The 21,776-nt window shown below is 59.0% G+C and overlaps 1 protein-coding gene across 2 annotated transcripts; it reads right to left on the bottom strand.

Annotated features, from left to right (window-relative positions):
* Positions 1-562: 562 nt before the first annotated feature.
* Positions 563-20,576, bottom strand: PIK3R2 (phosphoinositide-3-kinase regulatory subunit 2). 2 transcript variants are annotated; one of them, XM_021544297.4, is made up of 16 exons: positions 20,424-20,576; positions 12,908-13,631; positions 8,874-8,966; positions 8,425-8,487; positions 7,276-7,407; positions 6,873-7,074; positions 6,518-6,603; positions 6,123-6,228; positions 5,939-6,037; positions 5,625-5,805; positions 5,318-5,443; positions 4,914-5,056; positions 4,535-4,711; positions 4,263-4,334; positions 3,876-4,046; positions 563-3,626 (listed from the first exon to the last, which is right to left on the bottom strand). In XM_021544297.4, the coding sequence occupies exons 2-16, from the start codon at positions 13,245-13,247 to the stop codon at positions 3,434-3,436; spliced, it is 2,184 nt and encodes a 727-aa protein (XP_021399972.3). In that variant the 5' UTR covers positions 13,248-13,631; positions 20,424-20,576; the 3' UTR covers positions 563-3,433. The 2 variants fall into 2 exon arrangements, with proteins under 2 accessions (XP_021399972.3, XP_085418658.1); XM_085562532.1 differs by lacking the exon at positions 20,424-20,576 and adding an exon at positions 16,187-17,399.
* Positions 20,577-21,776: the final 1,200 nt, after the last annotated feature.

Below are 21,776 nucleotides of genomic sequence, written 5' to 3'. Positions count from 1 at the left end.
GGCCGGGCTGCGCCCGCCTCCCCGCCCTGCCTGCCCTTCCTGCCGCCGCCTCCCGTGACGCCGCCGAGCCCGGCCCGAGCCCGCGGCTGCGGCGGGTCCGGCAGCGAAACCCAGCGCGGAGCAGCCACGCGTGGGGCTCGCCGAGCAGGGAACGGGGCTGGCTGCGGGCGCGGGGCAGCTCCGGCTGCAGCCAAGACAGGAGGAACCGCGTCCCTGCCCCGTTCGTAGCCGCTGTTCCCGGCGGTTTCAGCCCTCGTCCCCACCGGCTCCAGCCCTCCAAACCCGGCGAGCACAATCCTGGCGCCATGGGTCACATCCTGCACCCAGCCCAGGAACTGCCCTCTCCTGCCCCCGCACATCCTCCCACAGCAATCCAGCAGCCTGGTTCATTAACTCTTGTTTATTTATTTCCTTTTTTTTTTTTTTGGGTTTTTTTTTGGTGGGTTTTTTCGAAGTACCGTACAAAAAAAAAAAAAAATCCTTTTACAGTAACAAATACTGGGTTTACATTAGTAAACATCAACAGAAAGAGCAGAGAGCACTACTGCTGGTAACGGACAGCTCGGGGGGCAGGTTATTCTTTATTGCATATACCTAGAAACTAAAACTTCACGCAGCCGCCACGTCCTCTCCGAGCACAAAGCCTCCACTGGCACCTTGGGGGTTCCACGGGGGGAGCCCGGAGCCCCCCGAGAGCAGGGACAAGCCCCGAGCTGTGTCCCGGGGAGCAGAACAGCCATGTGGCACCCACGGGACGCGGGTGTGCGGCTCGGCCGGGGGACGCGGGCGTCACAAGCAGCAAAGCAGAGCCCAGCGCCTCGAAACACGGCCGGGTTCAGAACGAGCCAAAGCAGCAAAGGACAAATCACAACGAGCTTATGCTGGGGGAGCTCCGGGCTGGAAGCCCAGCCCGGGGAGAGCAGGGGAAAGCTGCTGTTCAAGGAGCTGAGTGAAGAAGCACCGTCAGGGAAAGGCAGCCCTGGGGAAGGGCATCTCCCTCCTCGTCGTACGCAGGACGTGAGCAGTGCCCCGTCAAGGACAGGCTGCAGTGGGCAGGGAAGGCAGTGCTGCAAAAGGGGTGACTGCGACCCCCCCCTGGACTGTGGCTGGACAGCAGGGACAGCACGGGGAGAATAACAGAAATTCAGCCAGAAGGAGAAAATCACAGGATAAAGTGAAGCTGGAATTTCCCTGGGCAGCAAAGCCAGGTGAGCACCAAGCGAGTGTTGACAGTGACAGCTTCAAGCTGAGACTCTTTGAGATGCTCAGCAGGCCCTGGCATGAGCAGGGAGCAATAACCCCAAGGCAGAACTGGCCCCAAGCTCATGTTTAAGGGTGGTGGTGGAGGAACGTGGAGCACATGGGATGAGAGGCTGAGGATCCCATCTGCCTGCGATGTGGGCAGGCAGATCCCATCCCATCCCTGTCCTGTGATGTGGGGAGGTGCTGGAAGTGCAGGGACAAGCACAGGCCAGCAGCGTCCCCAGGCTGAAAAGGTGTGGAACACTAACAAAGCTTTGGAGTGTTGGTGCAGCCCCCTGGTCACTCCACAGGCCCCAGGAGGCCTCTAGATAGAGCTGTGAGGACTGAGCCTCCCTGCCCCAGTCCCACGTGCCCTCATCTCTCACGTGCCCAAACTATTCCCTGACTCATCCCTGGCAGCTTTTCCCAAGTGATCCCCAAAGCAAACCACAGCCTCTCCTGGGCCGTGCCCCCACAGCTCCCTCGACCCACTGACTGCACCTGAGCACCAAACACTGACAAACCAGACCCAAAAACCAGGGCCCAGGGCCTGGAGAGAACATGCAGAGCAGGGAACGGGGCTGTACAGTTGAGCAGAGGAGAGCTGCCACAAGCAACAGGAATGGGATGTTTGCCCCAGCTCCAGAAGGATCTGGGACAAGCCCAGAGCAAGGCAAGCAGCAGAGCTGGCCAGGAAGGGACAGTGTGGTCCCCAACGCAGGTGGCACATCAAGGACAGGATGCAGGCACAGCAGGAGCACAGAGCACCCCATGGATCTGGCAGAACCCAAGCTGCAACAGGAAACAGAAATGCCAAAGTCCATGGTGTCCACCTGCCTGTCCCAAGGAGCAGCCTCTGAGAGGGAACGAGCCACTCTGGCAAATCAAGAAGTTCAAGAATGCTCTCCTCCAGCCAGGCAGCTGAGATAACCCAGGAAAGCAAATGCCACCATGGCTTCAACTCTCAGCTCAGTTTTTAAAGCTCTTCCAGACCCACCCGGGCTGCCCTGGGGCCCTCTGAGATCAGACACAGCGCCCTGCCTGCAGCAGCCAGCTGTGCTGGACAGCCCTGCCCCGGCCCCATACAGTACCCACGATTGTAAGTGCTTTGCATATGTAGTTCACCATCATGCAGACACATTTCAGCATGCCCTGGGCCCCACAGATGCATCCTCCTGCAGCAGAGAGGTCCTTCATTCCAGGTAGGGCTTGTAGTGTGCGCTGGACTCCAGCCCTCTCCTGCTTCAGCTGCAGGGCCTGGGGCTGTGGCAGCCTGGCAGCTGCTGCCCACGCTGGGGGTGGCACTGGGGGCTCAGCAAACACCAGCACCAGGGGAGCAGCTGGTCACAAAAAGAACCATATTTACAGAGCTACAGTCAGCTTCAATGGGTTACGTGTGCAGAGTCACCGAAACCGGCCGGAAACAACGAGCTGTGCATCCCGCAGATCCTGCCAGGAAAAACACGGGTACCAACAGGGATTTCACAGCTTCGTTGGCACAACTAAAGCAGGAGATTCATGGCTAAGCAGATCCTCCCTGCCCAGGCAGCAACACTCCAGAGGTGGTTATGACAAGGGGGAATGGTGGCCAGGTGGGGCACAGCACGGAGCGAAGATCTCAGCCAGGGAGCCCCATTGAGGATGAGGTTTCGCCTTCTCAAATGTGTCTCTGCATGCAAGAGCAGCACCCCTCGTACCAGACACCATCACAGCCTGCGAGGCCACCGAGGGAAGCGAGAGTGAAGGATGCACATACTCAGTGGAGCCTCCTCCTCCTCGGCCTCCGCCGGTGTCCAGCAGGGAACCCCTCGGTCCCAGCACCGAGGAATCCAGAACCAAAGCTCTACAGTGATGCGTAGCGGGGCGACCTGCCAGCGAGAAGGGGATCTGACCTGCTTATCAGGGAAGGGGAGGGGGCTGTGCTCACCCCCAGCAATTCAATCACAACTGGATCCCACCTCCTAAAGGCTGGAGCCCACTGTGAATCTACAGCCCAGCCTTTCTGTCCCATCAGCCAACACAGGTTTCAGCTACTGACCAAGAGGGACATCAGAAACGGTCACAGACATCTCAGAGGCTCTGAAGGAGCAGGAGCACAGAGACTCAACTATACAGGGTGCAAGAGTCCAGAGCCAGAAAGCAGCGCCCTGGGGAGAAGCTGAAGGCAGCTGTTGTGTTGTGCATGGGCTGCTCATCTGGCTGGTGGCTGGGAAAGGACCGGGTGAGCCAGCGTGACATTCAGGGAGTCATTGTGCTGCACCAGGGACGTGTGCTTGTAGTGCAAGACCAGGTCCTTGAGGGAGGCGTAGAGGTTGTAGGGTTCAGCAAACCCATAGCCCGTCGCTGTCTTGTAGATCACGCAGTGCTTGGTGTCACCATCCACCCTGCCAGGGAGACACGGGAGCCTGGGTCAGCAGTGGGACAGGGGAGCACAAGCAGGGTCACCAAAGCACCATAAAAATACACTTGGCCCTGGCAAAGGTCAGGGCAGATGGGAACTGTCACCTCCAGCATCTGGCAAGGGGAGGGTGGAGCAATGCAGGAACACAATGTGGGCCAGCCCCATCCCATGCCATCCCATGCCATCCCATGCCACCCCACGCCACCCACCCCACCTGCACAGGGATACTCACACCACGGAGCAGGCGTAGCATCCCTTCTGGCTGCTCTCACGGATCAGGAAGGTGCCGTCCCGTTTCCCACACAGCATCTCCTCTGCCTGCACACGGTTGATCTTGCCCACGTACCACGTCCGCTCCTCGTGGTGGGGCAGCTCCTCCTCGTCATCCATCATGGAGTACTGGCTGCAATCGAGCACAGGCAGGGTCAGATTCCTTAACTTGGGGTGTGTGGCCTCCACATCTCCCCACACTGCTAGCACCCATCACCCATCTGGCAGGGAGGACATCCTCAGCCTCCAGGCAGGGAGCTGGGATTTGCCCACAGCACAGGCAGAACCAGCTGCACAGCCTGTGCTCCCACATCCCCCAAATCCAACAGCACACGAGCAGGACACTCACTCCTCCGTCTCGTTCTTGATGCCCAGCCACTCGTTGATCTTCTTCTGGCGGGCACCCTTCTGCGTCAGCCACCTGGGGAAGGAGGGCAGAGCTGAGCCCGGGCGCGGCCATCACCAGAGGGCAGCAGCCGCCGCTGCGGAGCGCCGAGCCCCGGGGCCGCGCTGCCGGAGCTGCGAGCCGGCCCAGCGAGCCCCGGAGCCCCGGGGGAGGCAGCCGAGCCCCGGGGGAGGCAGCCGGCGGCTCCCGGGCCGCGCTGCGGGGGCACTACGTACACCAAGTACTGGTCCCGCAGCTTGCGCAGCTGCATCAGGTCTGGCTTGAGGCTGTTCATGCGCTTGTCGATCTCCCGGTTCTCCGAGGCTTGTTTCTTCAGGTCCTGCTCCAGCTTCATCTTGCTGTCGTGGATCTCTGTGATGCGGGACTTGAGCTTCTCCGAGTTCATGAGGATCCTGGGAGAGAGAAGGGGGTTTGGGCCGTGAGCCAGAGTGGGGGAGGTGGAGGAGGCAGCCTGCCAGCTCCAGCCCACAGCATGCTGCTGGAGAGACAAGGAGTCCACGTGCCTCCCTCGGCTCTGTGCTGAGCCAGGAGGATCCTTCCAGCCCCTGGGGCCCTCCTCCAGGCAGGGCAGGCCACCACCACCCCCATCCTCACCGCTGAACTTCCTTCTCATTGCCCTCCCTCCGGAAGCGCTCGATGTACTCCTTGCTGCACTTCTCCTGGGTCTGACACTGCTCCTCAAAGATCTTGATCGTCTCATTGAAGGCCTCGATTGCTGTCCTCTTCATCTGCAGCTCCTGGGGACAAGGGAGGGCAAAGCTGAGGAACATTTCTTCACATTTGCATCCCCTTTCAACTTCCCCAAAGCAGCTCTCTCCTTGCTGCAGGCAAGATATCCCCCTCTTCAAAGCCCGTCCTCTGGGGAGTCCCTGTCCATGAGCTGACAAATGGGGCAACAGCTGCCCCATCTCTGGTCTCCCCTGTGCACAGCAGGGTGGCTGCCAGCACTCAGGGGGTGACAGAGCAGTCCTTGGGGGTCTCAGGCAGTGCCCACATACCTGGGACGTACGTGTGTACTCCTCATACAGCAGGTCGTACTCCCAGCTCTTGTCCTGGTACTGCTGGTGATAAACCTTCAGCTGCTCCCCCACAGCTTCCACGCTGTCCTCCTTCACCACCTGGTCCTGCCATAGGCACAGCCTCAGTCAGGACCTGCTCCAGCTGGTCCCACAAAACCCCACAACATTCCAGCACGCAGGGAGAGGGAAGGGACATTGTCAGCTACCAAAGGGGTAGGGATTGATGAACAAATACCCCTGGTCCAGGCTGTGCTTGTCAGCCATGTCCCTACAGCACAGGCCTCACCTGCTGGTACTTGGAGATGGGGTAGAGCAGCCTGGTGTCCAGCTTGGCGTTGTACTGGGCGAGTGACTCGTGCCGGTAGTGGGTGATGAGCTCCACCACCGAGCCGAAAGTCAGGGGCTCCGAGAAGCCATACTTGCCTTCCCGATGGAAGATCTTGATCAGCTTGTTATTGCCTCCCTTCCTGTAGTGGAGGGGACAGGAGAGGGCACTTAGCACTACCCTGCCAGAGACCTTGGCATCCCTGCAGCTGGAAGCACAGGGACATGTCCCAAGAGCTGCATCCCTGAGGCTCCCAGAGGATCCCCAAGTCCTACCTGAGAGTGAGTGTGTATTCCCCCTGGATCTTGCTGGAGGCATCACGCACCAAGAAGGTCCCATCTGGTGTGTCCCGGAGCTTCTCATTCACCTCCTCCCTGCAAGGAACAGGATTGTCAGGGCCTGGCAGGTGGCCCCAAGGCTCACCTGATGGACAGGACACGCTGCCAGTCGCCCCCTTACCGAGAAATGTCCCCCCAGTACCACTCGGCGTCCTGCAAGGGCGCGTTGTTCCCGTTGGCCAGGCTGGCTGCGCTGGGCTTCGGCTTCGGCGGTTTGGGAGGCAGGGCTGTGAGAGGAGGAGGGATCAAACGGGGTGAGTCCAAATCCCAGCTCCCCGCTGGCAATCCCTCAGAGTGCTGAGTCCCCCTCCCTGCAGACACTGGCCCAGGAAGGCTCTTTGGCCACCACTTTTCCTGGAGCTGCTCCAGGCACATCTCCAGCAGCTGAACACCTTCAGCTGGCCTTCAGGCCCAGCTGGGCTATCAAAACGCCCTTGGCAACTCAATCATGGGGGCAGAGAGTCCACACCCACAAATGCCAGTGCCTCAGGCCCTAAGGAAGGGGTATCTCAGTACCTGGAGGCAACTGTTCTGGCTCCAGCTCCTTTGTCTGCAGAAGTGTCTCCAGAAACAGCACAGAGAAGTCAGGGCTCAGTTCTGGGCTGCAGGGAGAGAAGAGACAAGTTAAGAACAGCATTTTTGGGGTATAACATGGCACTGCTCCCACGTCCCCTGGGGTCAGCTGGTTCAGCTCAGCTGCCAGACCCCAGGCTGACAGGGCAGCAAGGGCTCTGTCCCGGCTCTGAGTCCCACCTCTGTGTGCTGCCAGCAGTTTACTCCCACGTGCAGCCCAGCAGGGGCTGGACTCCTTGTCCTGGCAGGCACAGTGGCCGGAGCTGGGAACGCTGCTGGGACCAAAAGCCTGACGTACCTGGCGCCAGGCAGCCGGAGGAGAAGGGGGCCGAAGATCTCTCCCAGGGCCCGAGGGTGGAGGTTGTTGCTCTCGGCCTGCTGCGATACCTTCCCCAGATGCCGGAGCAGGAACTGCAGGGTGAGCATGTTCTGGAGTGGGACCGCAGACAACTCCAGGGCCAGCAGCAGCTGCTTCCGGCAATTCTCTGGCTGGGGGATCTCTGGGGAGAGAACAAGACACGAGGGAAGAGCTGGGACAGCCGGCACCGCTCTCCACGCTCCGGCTGCGTCACAGCACAGGAGCGCTGTCAGCAGCGGGGACTGTGCGCCAGGCCCCGTAGGGACAGGGTTTATTTTAACATCCCAGATGTGTCCACTCCACCCAGCCACCCATTCCCAAGGCAGCCAGAGGACGCCCTTACCCTGCAGGATGCGAAGGATATCTCCATGCACTGACACTGGCACCACGGGGGAGGGCAGGTCCTGCAGGTAACCTCGTAGTGCCTCGCCCAGGGAGTGCACATCCAGGGGCTCCAGGTCACCCAGGGTCCAATCTGTCAGGGCACAGATTTCCCATGGGAAGGTGGACAAAGTGCTGGGCACCCAGCTGGCAGCTCTGGTGCTGCCAACACCCATCCCAGAAACCATCAGACAGCAGCCAGCTATTGTGAGAGCTCACCAGCACCACAAGGGAGCTCAGGCAGCCTTCAGGCAGCCCATGTGACAGAGGATGTGCACCCCAGAAATCAACTGGCTCTGGGAACCTCAGCAGTACCCCTTGAGAGGGGGAAGAGGTCATTCTGGGTACCCACATCCTTTGCCCTGAGCCCCAGCACAAGAATTCTGGGCAGGCATAGCTCGGGTGAGAGTTTTGCTCTCTGCTGCCAGCAAGAGTCGAGCACAGACTGAGCAGCCACACACTGAACCCGACAGAGAAAACACCTCCCTCAAACACATCGAGGACGACGTGTTCATCGAGGAAAACACCTCCCTCCTGACAAGGATTTTGGGAAGCACATAAAGCCTGTCCTGAGAGCACAGCCCGGGCTGACAGCACTGTGTGGTTGGAGTTTGTAGGAACGTCTGCGGGAGGGACTCGCCAGCGTGGTGCCGGATGAGGCCCCAGCCCAGCTGAGAGGCAGACGGCTCCCAGGGCTCCCCAGCAGAGACATCGCTCCCACCACCAAGCCGAGCTCAAAGATCCTCCCCTGCTTACTGGTGGCATGGCAGAGCCAGAGAAGCCTCCACCAGCCCATCAGCAGAGCACCCCAAGACAGCAGGGGACAAGCACAGGGGCTCAGCTGTTTGCCTGCGAGTCTCTGAGCCAGCACCACATCCCTTTGTTGCCCCCCACGGATGGTGGCAGGGATCCCCCCTGTCCCATCCCTTCCACGCAGGACGAGGACGTGTTGGGATGGGGACAGCCCAGCCGCAGAGGCAGCGTGCTGGGAGTCAGGAACTGCCAGGGACAGGCGAGCCTGGCCTGGATTGCATTACTGCTGGCGCTGTCACATCCACTAATCTCCTCCATCTGAGCCGATTCGCCTCCACCGCGCCGAGCTGGTTCTTACCGGTTCTCAGCGCCTGCCGCAGTTCGGAGCCAGATGTCCTGTACAACATCTCGCTGTCCAGCCCTGCGGAAGGGGGGACACTGCTGTCAGCTCCAGCACGGGCACTGTTTTGGTGCCAGCTGGGCGATGGTTGTGGCACGGCCAGGCCTGGATGGCGTCCAAGCCAACCCCCTGCAGATGCTGCTGCAGCCCCCTTGGCCCCGAGGACACCCGGTTCAGTGGCCCCATTTCTCCACCATGGCACAGATCCAGGCTGGAAGCGCTTCCCAAACCCCAGCACCCACCCAGTGTGTGTAGGTGCTCAACCCAAACACCTTCACGGGCCTCAGCAGCTCAACCCAGGGAGGAAAATGAGAGCAGCTGTGTCCTGTGTGTCCCACAGAGCTCAGCTGTCATTGTGGGGTTTTGGGGTGCATCAGCATCCCCAGTGCTCAGCATTGCCCCCTTACCTTTCTTCTCAATAGCTTCCACCAGCTTCACCAGGAGTGGCGGAGCAATCTCAGGAGGGCTGAACTGCTCCTGCAGGTCCGGCAGAGGAGACCCTGGGGGAGAGGGAGGGAGAGAAGGGCTCAGCACCAGCTCAGCCCTCAGCAGCAGAGCTGGGCCAGGGCACAACAACCCAGGCAACTCCCAACAGGAGCAAGGAAAGCCGTGGCCCCTGCTGTGGCCCAGGCAAACACGGCATGCAGCCTGCAAGGAACCTGCCCAGGAGCCAGCCCAGCACTTGTTGAGCTCCAGCCCGGACTGGGTGTGCACAGGGAGATATCTCCTGCTCCGTGCAGAGGCCTGGAGACAGAGCCCACCCTGCTGGGGAGCCGTGCCCCCCTGGCAGGCAGCACAGGGGTTACCAGGGCTCCTGGAGCTCGGGGCTGGGTCCCTGCCCAGCACAGGGGCTGTGTAGGGCTGGCAGCGGAGCGGGGCCAGGGAGCTCGCTCTGCTCATCGTGGCGAGCTGTGATTAATCCAGCGATTCAGACAGAACGCCATGTCAGCAAATTCCTGCCCTTGATTGCTCGTTTAACATGGAAACCGGCCCTGTGCCTCCCCCTCCCCTGAGCCCACAGCCTCTGTGCAAGCTGCTACAGGGCACAGACAGCCCGTGGCACGGGACCAGGGTCCCCCCATTCTTGGGGGATCTGCAGCCTCGTGTCAGGAGGTATTTCACTGCCATTTCCAGAAAATCTTGAGGTTCTGGCCGCAGGCACCCCCCTCCCCTGTGCATGCCGGGGCAGGAGCACGCAGGCCTGGCTGAGGAGCTGCCAGCAGGAGGTTTGCCGAGGGATGAGCAGTGCCAGGCTCCATCCCGCTTCCAAAGGAGCACCAGCCGGAGCAGGAGGCTCCTCCAGGAGCACCTGGCAGACCCTGGGGAGCCCGCAGCGGGTGAGGACACCCAGCACACTCCACTCTGCAGAGGCAGAGCCAAGAGGCTGCTCCCCGTTGCGAAACAGCTCCGTTGTCATGGATCTGACCCGAACTCGCCTGGTGTGGTCTCACCACAAGGCGCAGCAAGCTGGAACTGCGCACCCAGCTCAGCCTCCTGCACCCACGGCCCCGAGGGGAGACAGAACAGCCATGGGAAGGGAAGCACGCAGGTCAGGCACCCAGCAGCTCTGCAGAGCCTGTGCTGCTGGGAAGGGGGGACAATCCCCCATTGCAGCGAGCTCCTGGGCACGGAAGGGGCCCAGCGTGGTGCGTGTCGGTGTGGGGAAGCTGCAGGCAAGCTTCCAGGCTGGCAGCTCCCTGCCTGACCCTTGGGAAGGACTGAAGGGAGAGTAAATACTGGCGCTGCCCACGTGGCCCGGCCGGGAATGTGCTGCTTCAGCAGGCAGCAGCTTGTCTTTTTTTGTCAGGCACAGAGCGGGAGCCAGCAGCAACTCCTGAGCCTGCCGGGCCTCCGGGCCGGGCTGCCTCGAACAAGGCTGCTCACAGCACGGCCCGGGCAGCTGCGGAAATATTCCCGAGCCGCGTTTTCCGCTCGTGTTCTCTGCGGAAGGCAAACACCGGCAGCTCGTAAATCCGCTGGCAGAACGCGCCGGGTCTCGCTGCTCCGCAGGGCCGGCCCTGCTCCCGGGACAGCTGTGCCTGTGCTGGCCCTGCTCCACGAGTGACACCGAGGGGCCAAGGGGTCCCTGCCAGCCAGGGCAGGACCTGGGAAGCAGGGAAGGAGCTTCGTGGGGCTGCCAGGAGACGGCTCTGCACCTCCTAAAGTGCACACTGTGAAGAAATAAGACAGGCTTGGCTCAAATATGGTTTTTCCGTTGCAAAAATGTGTCTCACCAGCAGAATATAGAAATAAAGAATCACAGAATATCCTGAGCTGGAAGAGACCCACAAGGATTTTCAAGTCCAGCTGCTAAGTGAATGGCCCATACAGGGATCAAACCTGCAGGCTGAGTGTAAAATGGCTCTGGGTGTGTGAACTGCCTCCCTGCAGGCCCTGCCTACATCCAGAGTGGAGGTTGCCTCTGGGGATGCCCCCTCAGGTGACAGGGACACGGCTGGCACTGGTTTCATGTGCCCTGGTACCCCACCCTCCATCCCTGGGCACGATGCAGAGAGGCTGGCTTTTAATTTCCTTCCCAAATTTGTCTTTGCTGTGCTTCGGGAGCTTTGGCACCTATCTTGTTCTGCCTCCCAGAGACCCCACCACCCAGACACACCTCCACCAAGCCCCCTTGAGAAGAGGGGAGAGCCGAGAAGGGCAGAAATCCAGCTGCCAAGGGAGACCATGCAGGCAAAGCCAGCACAGAGCACATCCCAGGCTCCTGAGAGGAGCAGCTTTCTTGGAAAGGCAGGTTGCAAGTGGGATGACTCAGGTCAGGCTTCTCCTGCCAACCCAAATGCACGCAGGGCCCGGCCACATTCCCACCCTGCGGAGATGTTTCCTGGGGCCACCCCTCGGGCTCCGGGAGCAGCAGCGAGGGAGGCAGCTGCAGGGAGCTGCACCGGCCCCACAACCCGGGTTTCATAAGACCCCGGAGGTGTTTTCACACAGCCAGAAGCATCTGCTGGGGTAGCCGTGGCTCCCAGGCAGAGAGGAATGGGGAGGATGCAGCACTGCCAGCTGGGAGCGTTCCCTGGCACTCTCCAGCTCCTGCTGCTGACCCCACTCCTCCCATGTACACCAGCATGAGATCTCCTGTAAGGCTTGGGAAGGCCAAGTGTGGTTGTCACCCCCCAGAGGATCACAGAATGGTTTGGATTGGAAGGGACCTTAAAAGATTACCCAGTTAAAACCCCCCTGCCTTGTGCAGGGACACCCTCCACTAGATCAGGTTGTTCCAAGCCCCATCCAGCTTGACCTGGAACACTTCCATGGATGGGGCAGCCACAGCTGCTCTGGGAAACCTGTGCCAGGGCCTCACCACCCTCACAGTCAGGAATTTCTTCATAACATCTAATCTAAATCTCTCCCTCTTTTAATTTAAAACTTCCCCCTTGTCCTATCACTATCTGCCTGTATAAGAAGCCTCTCTCCCTCTTTTATATAAGCTGCCTTTAAGTACTGGAAGGCTACAATAAAGTCTCCCAGAGCCTTCACTTCTCCAGCTCTCCCAGCCTGGCTCCAGAGCAGAGGGGCTCCAGCCCTAGGAGCATTTCTGTGGCCTCCCCTGGACTCACTCTAACAGGCCCACATCTTTCTTGCCTTGTCAAGACCCAGACTCAGCCCTGCAGGTGGGGGTCTCACAAAGGAGGAGTAGAAGAGGGAAAGCCAGGGGCTGCTGAGCCCTGGCCACAGGGTTTGTGTGCCTGGGAGCCAAATGAGCAGGCTAAGAGCAGGCAGCTGCCACAGCTCCACAGGCAGGGCTGAGGCACGCTGGCTCTCCTGGAGCGGGTCTGTGCCAAGCCAGGCCGGCTGGGAGGCAGCTGCAGGTGCAGGACAGCCCATGCCCAGCCCCAGGGTGGCTGCCTGGCCCCAGCCAGGGCTCTGCGACCCGCGGGGTGGGCTGGCTGCCAGGCAGACAAGCAATTAGCTCCAGTTCTCAGAAGCACTCTTTTAGACCCTGACTTTTCTCCTCTTGCCCAGAGACAAGTAATTGTGTCTCTCAGCAGGGCTGAGCAGCTCTTGGCAGGGAGCACTGCCCCAGGCGCTGCAGGGGCGGGGAGGTGGTGGTTGGGAGAGGTCAGGACTTATCCTGAAGGGAGGGAGCCTGGCAAAACTCAGCAGAGCAGGGAGAGGGACCATGGGGATCCTGGCTGGTTGCAGAACAGAGGGGGAGAAGGATCTTGGAGATGTAAGAGTGGGACAAAGCTTGCCCCAGGAAGCTCTGCTGAGCAGATTGAGAAGCTGGAGGAACAAAGTGCTTTCCTCTGGGCCAGGACTGAGAGAGGACAGCTTTTGGTTGCAACTCAACTGCTGCTGGTGGGGCAACCCAGTGCTGCCGAGCTGAGGGTTTCACGCTGTCTATGCAGGCAGTCCCACACTCTCATCTGTCACACAGCGAGACTGGAGGTGTCCCAGAGGTGTGCACAGCAGGGCTTACCTTGCTCCAGAGCCTCGGGCAGCCGGCAGCCGCTGGCCCCCGGTGTGGCAGGCAGGGGTCTCTGCACTCGGGGCCGGTGTGAAGGGACGGCGATTTTCACCGGCCCCACGTACTCCACGTAGGTGCCAGGGAAGTCTCCCTTCTGCTTGGTGCGCTCGTTGACGCCCAGGATCCACCCGATCTGATTGGGGGTCTGCTCATCTCCATCTTTGAAGCCCAAGGCTTGCAGGGCCCCCTTGCTCACGACCAGGATGTCCCCGGGCAGCAGGTCAATGTCCTCCTCGCGCTCCTTGCGGTAGGGGTAGAGCGCGCGGTACTGGAAGCCGTCGGTGCTGCCCATCCTCTCTGCCAGGGGAGAAGGGCTCTGAAGAGTGAGGCAGCACGTTCCAGGTGGGAGAGGAGGGCCCTCAGAGGCAGCTCTCCCCCATCAGCACTCTGAACTGTCTCTGTGTGAACTGGCACCCCAGGAGCCTGGTCTGGGTGCCCAGGAGCGCTTAGGTGCAGCCCCTTTTCCTCAGCTTGAAACCACGATTCAGCCAAATTATGGAGCAAAGGGAAAAGGAGACGAACATAATCCAACACTGGTGAGCGGGCATGCAGCAAAGAAACCCGAGATCAGGGTCTGTTTCACCAAAACAGCCAGTCTGTTGGAGTCTGGGCAGGAAAAGCACAGTAGGCTTCCAGCCTGGAACAGCGTGGCACGCTACGTTCCCCTCCCCAGTGCCTGCAAAGAGAAGAAGAATTGTCACTGCACAGCCAGGCACCCCACGCCCTCCCAACACGCCAACATTCAAACCAGGGGTTCACCTGAGAGAGGCAGGACTCGTTTCTCTCCTACCTAGATGCTGAGCCCTGGATCCAAGCAGGGCATGCTAATCCCGATTTACACTCCCAAAAGCAAGTGAGGAGCCTGTGGCTGCAGGCAGGAACGCTGCCTCCTCTCTGCTACAGCCAGGCACCAGCTCTGCATCTTAAAGAGGTTCACCCCTGCTTCTTCAGCTTACCCTCCTTGCAGCACTTATGCAAACAAGGAGACAACAAGTGGGACAAAACAGCCTTTATGAGGATAACTTTTGCATACAGAAAAGGGTGACCCTGCACCCACCAGCTGCAGGCCCTGAATAGGAGCAGAACAAACAGATTTAACCTCCCCTTGTTAAATCGATTAAATTTCACAGTTCACCTTTACATCTTGCCATGCAATCCCCCACAAAGGCATCTTCTGAAGGGAGCTGCCCACAAATGTAGGTTAACCACGCTTTCAGCAAAAGGCTTTTGAGATGTGCTGCCATTCCCACAGAACAGCACTTCAAAGCTTTGCTCTGAGCAAAAAGTCAATTTTTGAACTTTTCAAAAGCAGCAGCAGCATCAAGTGCAGGCACAGGTTCTTCTCGCAGAGATGGAGGCAAAAGGAGTTAAAATAATCTTTAGAAGCCTTCAAGTCTACTTAGAGCTCCTAACTGCCTTTCAGCTATTCAGAAAGAAATTGAATATGCTGCCTGCCCTGCCCAGAAATCCACCAAAAAGAATAAACCTGGGTTATAACATGTTGAAGATATGTACGAGCCGGGATATTCCCACCAGCCAGGCACGTCCTCTTTTCCCATCCCCTCCTGGCTGCACAGGCCAGTTTTCCACTTCCCTCAGGCAAATCCCAGAGTTCTGGTTCCCGCAGAAGTGGCACGCAGCCGAGGACCGGACCTACAAGGCACCAGGGCAGCCAGAACCCAGCCTTCCCAGGGACACCCTGGGACTGCTCAAATGCTGCAGGTCCTGTTAAAGGCTTGAGCTGTTTTGGCCCAGAAACCACCAAACCCAGCTCAAACTCTTGAGTCTCATCTGAAAACTATTAACGAGCAGAATGGTGCTTCTCAGAGCTGTGGGAGCCTGGGCACAAGGAGGTGAGGAGGCAAAGAGAGCCAGGACACCTTTCCCAGAGGGGTCAGTGAACAACCAAGCATGGCACGAAGCCAGGGCTGCTCTGACTGCTGATTGGACTCTGACAGGCACGAACGGTGGTGATCTGCAGGATTTCAAAATAACCCTTCTGCGCCAGGAAGACTTTACAGCTCATATCAGCTACAAATCCCTCTTTCCTCCTGCACGTGGTATATCACCCCTGCACGTGTCACCACATCTGCACGTGCTGCCACAAAGTCTGGGATGGGGATGAGTCCCCCAGAGGAGCCAGCCCCACCTCTCAGCCAGGCTCTGCAGCCCGGCACCAGAGCTCCTTCCCTTGACAAGGACAAAAGGCACAAAGAGGCCATGGCACAGGAAACCTGTGCAGCAGCCAGAGCCCACACCGCCTGCCTGAGCTCGGGCAGGCGTCCCAGCCGGGCTGTCTTTGCCATGAATGAACAGGCACTGCCCGCGGGGAGGTGAGGCACTTGCGGCCAGAGGCGGGTGGGGAACAGGATTGAGCCTGATCCAACTTGCTGGAGAGCTTCTCCAGAAATCCAGGAGCAACACCAGACTGCAGAATTCACGAGAGACCCTACAGAGGTTTCTGACGTTCACAGGGCAAGCAGCACAGCCCAGCATGGCTGCTGTGAAAGCTCCCACCATGCTGGGATAGTGGCTGCAGGGAGCTCGCAGCAGAGCCTGCATTTCCCCAATCCAACCAGCCTTAGCCAGGAAAATATTACTTCATAATCCAGTGCATAAAGAGAGATTTATGAGCAGGCTCCCTGGCTGCCCCTCTGAGTGCTGCCTGTCAGGGTCCCCCAGAGCGGAGTCACCGTGCCGGGGGCACTGAATGCCAAGGGCCCGAGTGGGCGCAGCCCCTGGGCATGGCGCTGGCAGCTCTCCCTCCTCCCGGGGAGGACAGAGCCCGGAGTGGCTCCTGCTGGGGAGAACAGACTCCAGAGTGCACCCAGAGGCAGCAGAGCCCAAGCCAGCAGGGTCAATGCTCCCCCACAGGCACCCCCAGCTTCCACCCGCGGATCCCAGCCCCGACTCCAGGCGTCTCCGACAAGCCGGTGCAGCTGAAGAGGCTGGAAGGACCAAACGCTCAGGCCTGGCAAACTTGTTCAGTAGCTTTTAAAAGCAGATCTGCGTGGAGGGGTGGGAAGAGGAGAGTGACTCTGGAGCACCGAGTGTCTCCAAAGAGCAGGTCCTGCAGCTCCTTCCACCAGACTCCTTCCACAACCTTCTTCCCCGAGGTGGGAATGCAGGCACAGCTCTGTGCCACTGCACTTTCCACATCCCAGTAGGTCACTGGGCACACCAAAAAAATCCAGAGAACTCAGAGTCCAGCTATTCCTGGAGAAGCCTCACCTGCTTTTCCCACACTCAGCCCAGGTGGGCACTGAGTGCTCATGAACGTGAATGAAGAGCCCTCCAGGAGACCCAAATCCTCATGGTTAACGCCAGCACTGTCCTCTCCAGGGGCAACAGTTGTCCTCTGTCCTGCCACAGACTCAGCCAGAGGCTTCCCTGGCTGAGCTGCAGGAAAGCTCTGCACGCTCAGAGAGCAGCTGACAGAGTCTCTGGGGATTGGGAACACACACTTCCCAAAGCCCTGGAACAGCTCTTTGGAAGGAAGGCAGCACCGAGAGGCCGGGACACGCTCAAGCCTGTCGGCTGGAAGCACACCTCGAGCAGGAGAGAGGCAGCACCTTGCCAAAAGATTTCTGCTGGGCCCAGCTCCAGGTTTGCTCAGCTCTCAGAGAGGAACCTCGTGTGTCTGTGCTGGCGAGCACTTGCTTAGGCTGCTCTGAAAATCCCATGCATCAGACAGCTAAATACCTTTGGTAAATCTATCTCAGTGCCCAGAAACAATCCCTCGATTCATTAACTGCTGTCAATACTTTCTTTGTTTAATACATCGGTTTGAAACAAAAAACACATTACAAGTCTTTTTGTCTGTGCCCAGCACATAAATAAAAGCATCTTAACATTTTAAATGTGGTTCCTGTGCTTTTTAACCCAGTTCCAAGCGCAGTTCAAAGTGAAGCTTGACTTGAAGTGAGACTGAGTTACTTTCCTTCCAGAGAGGGGAAAGAATGCATAAAAATATTTAAAAGAAGAATATGCTCACAACAGTATACACAGCTCCAATTTCTCCAAGTTACATCGGATCCTCAGAGAGCAAAACAAATACCATATCAAATTTGAACTGCAAGTTACAGACAAAAAGAACAAACTTTTCCTTTAATAAAAGGAGAAAATAGAACAATGCAATGATGGATGGGAATAAAAACGGACAGGGAATTGCCTGCCACGGTGACATCTGCTGCTGCATCACATCCTTCTGACCCACACAGCCAGGGCAGCAGAACTGATGGCTTCAGCTCCTGAAGCTGGCAATGGCCAGCACACCACGGCTCATCCTGTGCCCACCAGCACCCACAACACCGAGTGGCAGAGCAGAGTGCTCAGCAACCCCTGATTTATAGTCAGGACAAGCAGCACAGCAAACCCCTGTGCTCCCAGGCAGCTTCCCGGGCCCGCTGCCTCCCCAGCAGGAACAATGAGTGGAGAAACGTCTGGCGAGGCTGGAGCCATGAGCCAGGCGGTGGAGGAGGCAGCAGTGCCACGAGGAGCTGTGGGGGAAGGAGCTGGGAGAGCCTGCAGGGAGCTGCTGGGGCGGGAAGCGGGGCTGGACACGCTCCAGCAGCTGCCCCTGGGGACGCGGCCAGCGGAGCAGGGAGAGCTGGAGCCCGGGCTGGCCACGGCGCTGCCAAGCCAGCTGGTATTTCCTTCCAAACAGGGAAAAGCTGCATGGGAGGAGGGGAGTTATGCCTGAGCCGTGCCCCAGCCAGGCATGGGACAGCCGAGGCTGTTTTCACCTCTTCTCTTCCCCAGAAATGCTTCCCAGGCAGCCAGCAGCAGCTCCTGCCCACAGCCACAAGCCACCCTCTGCCAGGGACACAGAGCATTTACTGCTCATGCCTGAGTTTCATTAAATATTTTGCTTTATTCACCAAAGCCCAAGGAAGTGAAGGAATATCTGAAATATTTCACTGAAAAGGTCAATGTCATGGTTAGCAGGGACACGAGGAGCTGAATAAATCAGGATGACCAACACCTTCCTCACTTCTGGGAGACCCCTGGAGGTCCCAGAGACCTCCTGCTCAAAGGCTGGACAGCATGGGAGCACCTCAGGCAGTCTGCACTCCTACTCCAAGACTTCTCATACTGTCCAGAGGCTTCTCATGACACTGAACTTCCTTGCTCCAGCTGAAGCTTGCTCTGTCTTAACCACCTCACAAACTTTCTCCTCCTGCCTACAAGACCTTTTTACTTGGCCAGAGACTTTTATTTGCTGGCCGTGGTCAGAGAAGGACCCAGCACCCTACACCAGCCCCATCACCTCACTTCAAGCTGCTCTTACACCATCCCCCATGCAGCAAGAACACACTAATTCCATTTTAGGAGCATTCATGGAGCTGGCTGTAGGGATATAGAAACCCAGGAGCTGTATTTTGGCAAAAAATTACAGTTCTAAAAAAAACCTGAGTACATGAAAAAAAAAATCCAACTGCTCTTGCTAACTTATCTGCTTAAAATCACATTCCCCAGGGTATTTGGAATTTATATGATTTATTAGCAGCTCTGCACAGCTCAGCAATCACATGAAGTAACCGACGAGGTAAGAAGCACCCAAGTTAATAGACCAGCATGATTTGGATATTGGTGAGAGCCAAGACCTTCCAACTTGAGAAATCCACCATCCCTTCCTCTGTCTGCTTTTCATCTTCCATTACCCAGCTACTTTAGCTCCAAGCTGCGGCTCCAGAGATTCCCAGAGGAATTAAAAGAGCCCTCGATATTATAAATACTCTTTTTCATTGTAAACACACCCCGGCACTCAGAGCTCTGACATGGCTCCAAACTGGCTCCGCAAACCACTCTGCTCCTCGCCACATTCCAGCTGAGCCACGCTTTCCCTTCCAACCCAGCGCTTTTGTCCAAGCGAGACCCAACTGCAGGCAGAGAGGATTTTCCTGTGTGCTTAAAACCTTGTCCCAGCAAGTTGGGAACACGGGGTTTTGGGGCAGAGATCAGCTTGAGAAGGAACGAGTCCCCGCCACGAATCGTGCGGGCAGATGGAAGCACGAGCTGCCCACGTCAAAGAGAGTCACCGAAGAAACCAAAGCATGCCTTGGACTTTCCCACATCGGGGAAGGTTAGAGCAGAGCCCAGTCCAGCCTCGGGGACACACCAGCCCATGGCATGTCAGGGAAGGGTGGGGGAATGGCCAGGAAAGCAGTGATTTAGGCTATATTTACTCAGCTGTCTCCATTCTCTGCTCTCACAGAGAAAGTCACAGGGCCAGTTCCCCAGCGGCTCCAAGAGCTGCTTGGGAAATCAAAGCCGCGCATTAATGGGAGGAGAGGCAGCCACGGCTCCATTGAAAGGCAGCGCTGGGGCCACTCCAGCTCTTCACAGCTCTCATTTTTCGACAGTTTTGCCCCCTGGCTTTATCCCCCACCGATCACAGACCCCCAGTTTAGGAGGTACATGACCATGGGAATCTTCCTCCTCAAGAGGCTGAGAAACATCCACAGGAAGAGAAGAAATGCAATGGCCAACCTCCCTGGGAAGCAGCGCAGGGGCTCATGCCAGAGCCAGGGCTTGGGGGATGCTGTGCAAAGCCCCCCTTGGGCTGAACCTGGCACATCCCTGGGGCACCAGCTGGGTCCAAACCGCCCCCGGGCAGGGGGGACAGAGCTGGGACCCTGCGAGGCCACTCTTTGTTGGCTTCACCGGCCCAGGGGGTCCCCAGGATGATGGGGATGTACCGTGCTGGGGGGTCCCTGCACTGTCACCCCTGCGGGTCTGTGATGGCACTGCTGGGCTGCAGACAACCCGGAGGGATCGGGGGCACAGCCCCGGCACCGGGGGGACAGGGACAGCTCGGGGAGCACAGGGACAGCTCGGGGGGCACAGCCCCGGTACCGAGATGGGACAGGGACAGCTCGGGGAGGATCGGGGGCCACAGCCCCAGCACCAGGGGGACAGGGACAGCTCGGGGGGCACAACCCTGGCATCGAGGAGGGACAGGGACAGCTCGGGGGGGATCAGCGTACACAGCATCGGCAATGGAGGGGGACACAGGGACAGCTCGGGGAGCATAGGGACAGCTCGGGGAGCATAGGGACAGCTCGGGGGGCACAACCCTGGCACCGAGGAGGGACAGGGACAGTTCGGGGGGGATCAGGGTGCACAGCATCGGCAATGGAGGGGGACACAGGGACAGCTCGGGGGGGGATCGGGGGGCACAGCCCCAGCAATGGGAGGACACAGAGACAGCCCTGGGGGGAGGGGGGACATAGCCCTGGCATCACGGCGAAGCCACACGGCAGTGGCACTGTCCTCCAGCGGACACCCTGCGCCGACAGCCGCCGGAGGGTCCGCGGACATCCTCGAGGCTGCCCCATGAGCGACGGAGCCAAGCCCCGGGGCGCCTCACGCCGAGGGGGTCCCGACGCCCGCCCTGGGCCCGTTCCGATGCGGGCCCGCTCTCCCCATCGCGATCCCCCCGGTGCCGGTGCCCACCCCGCCGCACCTCTCCGCCGGCCCCATCCGCCGCCGCTCGCCTCCAGCCCGCTGCTGCCTCCGGCCCGGCCGAGCCTCGCACAGGCCCGAGCGCCGCCGGAACGGCCCGAACCCGCCCCGGAAACAGCCGACAGCAGACGAGAGAGAACGGAACTGCCCGAATCTATCCCGGAAACAGCCGAGAGCAGACGACAGAGGACGGAGCTGAGCGAAGACTCCGGCCCCGCCCCTCCGTGTCCGATCGCCACCGCGGCCCCGCCCCTCGCGCGAGACGCTCCGGAAGGAGCCGAGGGGGCCCGGAGGGAGAGCGCGGCGGCGCCCCCTGGCGGCCAGTGGAGCGGGCACCGCATGGGGCACCGGGATCGGACCGGGATCGGACCGGGATTGGACCGGGATCGGACCGGCATTGGACCGGGATCGGACCGGGATCGGACCGGGATCGGACCGAGATTGGACCGGGATTGGACCGGGATCGGACCGGCATTGGACCGGGATCGGACCGGGATCGGACCGGGATTGGACTGGGATTGGACTGGCGATCGGTCCGGGATCGGACCGGGATTGGACCGGGATTGGACTGGGATTGAACCGGGATTGGACCGGGATTGGACCGGGATTCTACCAGCATTGGACCGGGATCGGACCGGCATTGGACCGGCATTGGACCAGGATTGGACCGGGATTGGACCAGGATTGGATCGGGATTGGACCGGGATTCTACCAGCATTGGACCGGGATCGGACCGGCATTGGACCAGGATTGGACCGGGATTGGACCAGGATTGGATCGGGATCGGACCGGGATTGGACCGGGATCAGACCGGGATCGGACTGGGATTGTACTGGGATTGAACTGGGATTGAACCAGCATTGGACCGGATTGTACTGGGATTTTACCAACATTGAACCAGGATTGTACCAGGATTGAACTGGTATTGTACCGGGATTGAACTGGGAACAGGGCACAGCACCGGGATTGAACCAGGATTGAACTGGGATTGTACCAGGATTGAACCGGGATTGGACTGGGATTCTACCGGGATTGAACCAGCATTGAACTGGGATTGAACTGGCATTGAACTGGAATTGAACTGGGATTCCGGGATTGGACCGGGATTCTACTGGGTTTGTACCAGGATTGTACTGGGATTTTACCGACATTGAACTGGGATTGTACCAGGATTGTACTGGGATGGAACCGGGATTGAGCCAGCATTGAACCGGGATTGAACTGGGATTGCACTGGGATTTTACCGACATTGAACCGGGATTGTACCAGGATTGAACCGGCATTGTACCGGCATTGAACCAGGAACAGGGCACAGCATTGAACCGGGATTGTAGCAGGATTGAATTGGCATTGA

Source organism: Lonchura striata, chromosome 28, assembly GCF_050655825.1.
Source record: "Lonchura striata isolate lonStrDom1 chromosome 28, ASM5065582v1, whole genome shotgun sequence".
Lineage (NCBI taxonomy): Eukaryota > Metazoa > Chordata > Aves > Passeriformes > Estrildidae > Lonchura > Lonchura striata.
Note: the sequence above shows the minus strand (reverse complement) of the source record. Positions and strands in the feature narration are given on the sequence as shown.